Source organism: Cibotium barometz, chromosome 13 (assembly GCF_041138505.1).
Source record: "Cibotium barometz isolate CiBa-2024 chromosome 13, ASM4113850v1, whole genome shotgun sequence".
NCBI classification, from domain to species: domain Eukaryota; kingdom Viridiplantae; phylum Streptophyta; class Polypodiopsida; order Cyatheales; family Cibotiaceae; genus Cibotium; species Cibotium barometz.
In genome coordinates, this window is record NC_141058.1 from 44,999,814 (window position 1) to 45,008,029 (window position 8,216).

An 8,216-nucleotide genomic window follows, 5' to 3' on the forward strand; every position below is an offset into this window, starting at 1 on the left:
AGGGTTCTCACACAGGAGGGAAGGTGATGATACAAGAGAACAATGTGGTTCACAAAAAACATGTGATTTGAGACAAATATACCCTTGGTTACTTTCCCTGATCCTTTTAAAAAAAGCTTATCGACTCTTCATAGCCAAGTAAACTTGGTCATCGAAGCATTAAGTATTCACTTTTTGCATTAAATATTCACTTTGCTAATAGCCAAGTTCCATTTAATGCTTTTGGCCAAGCTTGGGAAAGGCCTGTATGACCTTTTGGCGACATCATCTTAATGCTCGCGTGAACAGGCCCTTAGAGAAACTTTGTGTGATAAAGCAATAACATATTTTTACTGCCGACCAGCTGTGCGTACGAAATGGCGCCGGCATTCCAGGTGGCAGGCAGTAGGTACACGTCAGAAAAAGCCAAAGAAAAAAAAAGTATTCTGCAAGGCCCGATTTCCCAGTCGTCGAATAATTTTTTTTTAAAAACGCTCTAAAGAAAAGGAAAAAAAATAAAAAATGTATAGAATACTAAACACTCCCTGCATTTTAAAGGAAATTATTTTTTTAGAAGGTGTAGAATACTAAAAAGTCCCTGCATGTTAAATTTAATAATTAAACTGTGACAGGTGCCGATAGCATATATCACAAGCTTTTATTACTTGGATTCGAAATGGGCAAAATATATAACGTTCTTGCCCTGGAGAAAAAAAGCAATAATAATAATTTAGAAATATTTACATTTAAGAGTGAATCTTATCCTTTCAAAAAAATTACATTGGTAATATGAATCTTTTATCCTTTTAAAAAAAGTCAGGTAGTAAATGAGATTTTTTTTTGAAAGCTGCCACTTACTCTCCAAGAATAAATAGGGCCAAATGTAAATAAATAAAAAGGGCCTTCAAAGGAGAAAGTGATGTTACACAAATTTTTATTTCAAGGAATAAAAATCATAAATTATAGGTACAATCGTTGCTTTATTTTCTGTACTTTTTAATGCTATTACCGCTGCTTTTTAATGCTATTACCTTTAATTTGTTGCAGTCAAATTTTTATTTAATGCTAGTAACTAAACCCTACATGAAATTTATCGTGAAAAAATAATACTTTGCCGTCTCCAAATTTGGCTGTCGTTTGACCGCCATTTTGGCGTCGAGCATTAACTCTTAACTGCGCACGATAAAATTTAATAAATCGCACGGTTCGTACGTGCGAACCTACCATGATGATGCATGACTAAGATCACACGCTTACATCAAAGCCCACACGTTTGACATGGTATCAAACGTAGAATATTGTCACCGTCAACAACATTCCAATTTCCTCGATGTGGGCGCCCTGCCCATTTCCCCATGGTGTGTACACGCACAGCGCAAAATTCAAATTTTACCTCACATTTAATTATTTTACATTTTAAGTTTTGTAGTTTTACTCTCAACTCAAAGCCAAAAAAAATTTTAAAAATTAAAAACCGTACTTTCAAAAAAGGATTATCAATAATCATTAATCATAAATGATGACAATTACCCCCCAAATAAATATTTAAAAATTAATTAAAAAAAGAGGACTTCAATGGACCTTATAATCAGTTACTTCCATGCCATGAACCTTAAATTATTAATCATACAAAGGTGATTGAATAAAACAGTATTCATATATATATATAAACTATATAATTTCCCTCTAAAAAGAACATTATTCATACAAGATAAACCATTAAACAAACATAAGGGAGATAAATTAGGTCAATAATCAAATAATATTATTAAATTGGCTGTGGTCAAAATGATCATCCAAGGATTAAGAGCACAAAGACATGCGCACATTTTTAATGAGCCTGCATAGCAATGATTAATATGGATCAATTAAGCGTTTCAAAAATAATACGTTTGGATTAAGATAAATGAGAAGCCAAATAAATACAAGTAAATTGAGAAGCCATAAATTTTGCCAACTTCAAAAAAAAGAATTGGCCTTGATCGAAGAGTCTCTCCATCGATGATGGTAAGCTGAGCTTCTGAGAAACACACTGCTGGACCTTGGGTCTGTTATTGATCAAATCAAAAACATAGAGATAGGCAGGTAGGTAGGTATAGGAGGGAGGGGTTCCTATAACAAGGAGGCAAAGCTAATTAGACAATGGATTTCTCACCAAGAAATCACCAGTGAATTGGAGATCCCTCAAAGAAAAGCCAAGGCATTTAAGCATAAATGAGCTGGCTTAATTCTAATACAAAGTGTAAATCACAAGATGTGTTATGGCAAGTATGCCACACGAAAGCATTAATGAGGTGGGCTTAGAGGAAGTAGTTGGTAATGGTAATGTAATTAAGGAGTGCTACTAGATGGGTGGTTCAAAGGTGAGTAAATAAAGAGATAAGAGCAAATGGTGCCTGGCCAGTGCTAATGAAGTAATCTATGGAGTGATTCTCATGTAATTAAGGAGTGCAACAAAAATCAAAATCAAGGTGAGGGTCATTGGTGTGCCAAAGGAAAAGCATGAACAATGAGGGTGAGCTAATGGTGTTATTAAGGAGTGATCATGATGTGATTAAGGAGTGAAGAGATGGGAGGCACAGAAGAAAATCAAGAGGTTGCCAAAGAAAAGCATGAATAAGGAAGGTAGGCAGGCTTGGGGTGAGCAAAGGATGAGTGAAACCAATGTGATGATGGAATCAGGAGGAGTCAATGGTTGTTGCCAAATCAAACCATGAATAAGAAAGAGCTAATGATGTGATTAAGGAGTGTGATTAAGGGGTGATCCGAGATGGGGTTAAGGGTTCAGCAGGGGTGGCTCTTTGGGGGGTATAACCATTCGATTCTTTGGATTTATCAGAGGAGGATTGTCGATTACCATCATCGGTTTCAAAGGCTCTGACATCTTCAATCATCTTGACAACTTGGGGCATGGAGGGTCTTTGGTCAGGCGAGGCGGCGACGCAGGCCATGGCGATTTGGAGGATCTGGACCATCTCCTCTTCAATGTTCTGGTATCTCATGAGCTCCACATCGAACACTTCGGCGGTCCACTCCTCCCTGACAACAGATTGCACCCATCTAGGCAGGTCAATGCCCTCTTCATTTGATGTTTGGGTAGGGGCCTTCCCAGTCAAAAGCTCCAAAAGCAACACCCCAAAGCTATACACATCTGCTTTTTGAGTGACCTTCCTGGTTTCTAGAACCTCTGGAGCCCTGTAACCCACTATTCTAGAAGCTGCTGGACTAGAGCCAAAGAGTGGGGCTAGGCCAAAATCTGATATGCTTGCATCATAGTTCCTTGATAAGAGCACATTTGAGGACTTTATATTCCCATGTGTGAACTTATTGCCTCCCCCTTGCTCATGCAGAAATGCTATCCCTTTCGCCGTCCCCGTCGCGATCTTCACGCGTGTGTCCCAGTCCAATGCTGTCTTCCCTGACCCTTTGTTACCTGATATACAGAATCCAATTAAGTTAGCTCATTAACATAATGCCATTGTTGATATTATGTAGTAAACCACTTTATTATCACTACGTTAAGGCAAAGATGCAGCTGGGATAAGGCTTAATGAGCCCTGACAATATCAAACTACCTAACTAATCAACCCACAAAGGCTACTGATGGCGCAACTAAGCATGATTTGTGTTACCATTATTAATATAAATGGGAACAAATCCTCGCGTATGCTTACATGGCAGTAGGAGAGTAAGAGCAACTAACGTTTAATTAGGAGCTATAAATGTTATCCAATTAGGGTTAAAAAGGGCTTTGGAATGCATTGAGGCACACCATCGTACAGGTTAATGCAGCTATAAAGTAAGCTAATGTCTAATAAGCAGCTATACAGTAAGCTAATCCCAGTAGGAATTAACCGTGAAGAGCAACATCAACGTTGGCACTATTAATATTTGTATTAATAGAGCATAAATCATACTAGCAATAAATTCTAATTACCATCTAGATGAAGGTGCTTGTTTTAATTGAAAAGCCACATTAGCATGGGATTAAGACATAATCAAGGGCAAAATGAGGACTATTATGGAGGTTAGACTAATCAATGTATGCATTGGCATTACCTTAATTTACTAGGGCGATGGTAAAATTATAATATCTATTTATTAGATATTAACCATGGACAACCACGGCTTTGTACAAACCATGGACAACCAAGGCACAAGGAGAGAGGAGAAAAAAGAAATCCTGGATTTCTAAAAAGTAAGAGAAAAAATCCTTTCGATTTGACCCTTTGTATTCCGGCTTCTATTCATGCGTTTCGCTTCTTAATGTCTTTTACATACCGTAGCTACACGCGGGTTGAGTAGTAGTGGAATTTATTCTTTCACGAAAAGAATATGGCAATCTCAAATTAATTGAAGAGATGATTAACCTTAGTGTGGTCCATTAGTGGTGTAAAGCATTGGAATGACTAAGGGCCTTCACACTCTTTTCCCTCTACAATAAAAATAAAGAAATAAAACGACTCCTTTTTTTCCCCTAAATTTTGGGCAAGGGAGAGAGACTTCCCGTCCACAAACTTGGGAGGCTCCATTATTTGGAGAATGGAGAAAGTGTGTAAAGCAAGGATGATATCCCTTTTTGAGATTTTTTTTGGAATTTTCATGGTCAAAGTAAGTGTGAAAAGGCCCTAAAGACCCTTGGGCGGGAAAGATATCCCCTTTTTTGAAGTAAGTGTGTAAAGGCCCTAAAGGCCCTTGGGCGGGGAAGATATCCCCTTTTTTGACATTTTTTTAAAACTTTTCGTGGGCAAATTAAGTGTGTGAAGGCCCTAAACACCCTTTGGGCAAGGAAGATCTTCCCCTTTTTCGATATTTTTTTTGAAATTTTCGTAGGCTTAGTGAGTGTGTAAAGGCGCCAAAGGCCTTTTGGGCAAGAAAGATCTCCCCCTTTTTCAAAAAAAAAAAAAATTCATGGGTTAAGTGTGTATAGGCCCTTTGGGCAAAGAAGATCTCCCCTTTTTTTGCAATTTTCGTGGGCGAGGTAAATGTGTAAAGGCCCTTTGGGCGGGGAAGATCTCCCCTTTTTTCGAGATTTTCATGGGCTAAGTGTGTAAAGGCCCTATCCTTGTTATGGGCATAAAGGCTTTTACTAATTTATGCTAGGAAATAGAGGCTTTATGACTTCGTAAAGAGCTACATTGTAGAAAATTAATGTGTCTTAAAACAATGGGATATTTCACCTTTTTATAATGAGAGGACAAAGGTCTAATCAAGAATTGAACTAAAGTAGATTGGGATGTGATTAGCAACTAAAATGAAGGGTAGAAATTCAATACCCTCTCTCACATCAACAAAAAAATTCAATGCCCTCTCTCACATCAACAAAGCATAAAAAAGAAAGGGCTAGAAGGGAATCCGATTGAAGAGGGGTGAAAAGTAATTAGGAGCTACAATTTAAGCTTATTTAGAGGCTAGAAAGGACTGAAGTTCTATAAGGTGGATTATTAAGTGACTTGAGATATTAGAGGATGAGTGATTAGGAGGAGGAATTGATATGATAGGAGAAGCCTAAGATATCATTAGGAGCTTCAATTCAAGTGATTGGAGAGATTAGTGGAGATTAGAGCAATTAACAAACGATTAGGAGTATGATTGAAGAAGGTTTATGCCAGAATTGAAGTGATTAGAAAGGGGTTAGGAGGATGGTTAAAGAAGGTTAGGATGTAGCGGAGCTAAAATTCAAGAGATTAGAGAGGTAAGAAGGGATTAACGAATCAACAAGTCACAAGCTTGTAAAAATGAAAATCGGAGGTTTTCTCTCCAATTAGAAGTTCAAAGTAAAGAGGATTTAGAGAGGTTTAGAGGGATCAACAAGTGATTAGGAGGAAATGTATTGGGATTAGAAGCATAGACAAGTGATTAGGAGCTGTGAATTAATACGATAACGTTCAGAGAAGAAGTTGAATTTAAAGGGATGTGTGGGAGTCGAAGGAGTCATTAGGAACTAGTTAGGAGATTAAGAGGTGATTAGGAGGCTGATTAGAGAGGATTACCGTGAAGGAGAGCTGACAAGCTGCCGAGGGGCATGTAGTCATGTAAGAGGAGTTTCTCGTCTTTGGAGTAATAGTAGGCTCGGAGAGGAACGAGGTGTCGGTGTCGGAGGTTTCCCAGGGTGTCGATGTGTTGCTCGAAATCTTTCCTTCCGACGGATACATCCTTCAGTCGCTTGACGACGACAATGGCTCCATCCTCCAGCACGGCCTTGTATGCCGTTCCGACACTTCCCTTCCCCAGAACTTCCGCTGACGCCCGCAGCAGATCTTCTAAATCGAACGTATATTGGCCCCCTTCGAAAAACACCAGCTTGTTCCTCTCCAATTCTGCTGCCGAGCTGAACTCGTCCTTCATCTCGTCCGTCGCCTTCTCCGTCGCCCCTCCAGCACCCACCTCCGTCGACTTCTGCTGTCCCTCCGCCGCCCAACTCCGTCGCCTCACGCACCACACCACACAGCAGGCTACTATGAAGAATAGTAGCGCCACGGCTCCAACAGCTATTGCCGCAATGTAGCCTGCCGACAGCCGCTTCGACTTGCCAGACCCCGCCGACTCTTGTGTCGGAGCCGCTGTCGGGGAGGAGGCGCTGCCTGGACACGAGACGAACAGCGGGGCGCCGCAGAAGTTGTTTCCGGAGAACGCTGACTGGCCGAACTTCTGCTGCAGCGATGAGGATACGCTACCATTGAAGCTGTTGTTTGCTACGCTGAACTGAGCCAATTTCGGTAACGTTGACAAAAACGTCGGTAGGCTGCCAGAGAGAGAGTTGTTTTGAAGAAAGAAGGTGCCAAGGCGCCGGAAGAGGGCGTAAGAGGATGGAATGCCGGACGAAAAATTGTTGTAGGCGAGATTTAGCCGGACTAGCGGCGGAATGCCGGAGAGGAGCGGCAGGCTACCGGAGAACGAGTTGTGCTGGAGGTAGAGGCTCCGGAGCTGCGTGCAGTTAGACAGATCCGACGGAAGGGGGCCCGACAGTTTGTTTGAACGAAGGCTGAGGATGCGAAGCTCCGACAACTGGCCCAACGTTCCGTCAGGGATTTGGCCGGAAAGTCCGACGGCGGGGAGGCGGAGCGTCTCAACTCGGGCGGGCTGAGCAGCGCTACAAACGATCCCTTGCCAGGTACAAACACTGGCGTTGGCCGGCCAGGTAACTCGGGGCGGGGCCTCGAGGGCGGCCAGGAAAGCCAACAAAGCTTGTGTATCACTGGAGAGGTCAGCCCCGTGGGAGCCAATCGCCAGGGTGGAGAGGAGAAGCGCCGGGAGCCACCATGGCCAGCAGGGAGCTGCCATGGCCATAAAAGGGGTGCGGGTGGTGGTGTCTGTCACTGTGTGATTTCCATGGTTGCTTGCGAACACAAAACCAAGGTAGGCAAGAGAGACAGAGCAGAGGTACGGGAAGCAGGAATGATAATGGAATGCAAGCGAAGGTTTGGAAGCTTATGTCTGTGTTTTTATCTCTCTAAGCTCTCGAGCTCTCTACGACTGCAGCGGCAGAGCTGGAGCTTGTGACTCTACGACACTGAGCGACGGCTGCGCATAATGGACAAATGCCTGCCGCCCGGCCCCCGCCCCTTTGCAGAAGAGTAAAGCATCGCCTCCGCCCCCACCCAACCTCTCTCCGACACACTGGGAAATGGGACCCACCCAATCGCAGTAGCCTCAAAGTGAAAAATCAATGGTAGATGGCCATCTGGCATCCATCCATCCATCCATCCATCCTCCATCATCATCATCATCATGCTCTTGTTGCTCACGGGCGCATCCGCAGGAGACGAATCGTGCAAGCAACGGCAACACTCACACCATAACTGCTCCCAAAGGCTCGCCATTAAAAAATAAATAAAATAAAAGCCCCTTTACGGTCATACATTAAAACAATTATTAATTGTTTCCCAATCCCAAGAGCCCATTGCAAAAATCCAAAATTTTCTCTCCATTTTCTAATATCACCCAACAATTTATTTACAAAATTGTACCGTTATCTCAAACGGAAAACGAGCTAAGCTATATATGCATAATGTGCCCATTCCTCTTGATGCCCACCATGCATCATAAACCCCCTCCCTATGTATGATGTGTGACCCCCATCCCACCCCAACACCATCATAATCATCACTCCTATCCCCATCCCACCCACACCATCATAATCATCCCAATGGCATCATGCCACCCTCAATTGTGCAATATTCCCATAAATTTATTGCATTGTCTGTTCCATCTACCTTGCTCCACAACAAAATGTT

At 42.1% G+C, this 8,216-nt stretch overlaps 1 protein-coding gene across 1 annotated transcript; it reads right to left on the minus strand.

Annotated features, from left to right (window-relative positions):
• Positions 1–1,854: 1,854 nt before the first annotated feature.
• LOC147632729 (putative inactive receptor kinase At2g26730) lies at positions 1,855–7,548 on the minus strand. Its single transcript, XM_086807567.1, has 2 exons — positions 5,973–7,548; positions 1,855–3,412 (listed from the first exon to the last, which is right to left on the minus strand). Exons 1-2 carry the CDS (start codon positions 7,267–7,269, stop codon positions 2,733–2,735), a joined length of 1,977 nt encoding a protein of 658 aa, XP_086663693.1. The 5' UTR covers positions 7,270–7,548; the 3' UTR covers positions 1,855–2,732.
• Positions 7,549–8,216: the final 668 nt, after the last annotated feature.

Excerpts from the sequence above, each read along its gene's own strand:
- LOC147632729 (XM_086807567.1), bottom strand. The coding sequence starts at position 7,269 with ATGGCCATGGCAGCTCCCTGCTGGCCATGGTGGCTCCCGGCGCTTCTC. Across the intron at positions 3,413-5,972 it reads CTTGTCAGCTCTCCTTCACG|GTAACAAAGGGTCAGGGAAG; the intron begins GTAATCCTCTCT and ends TCTGTATATCAG.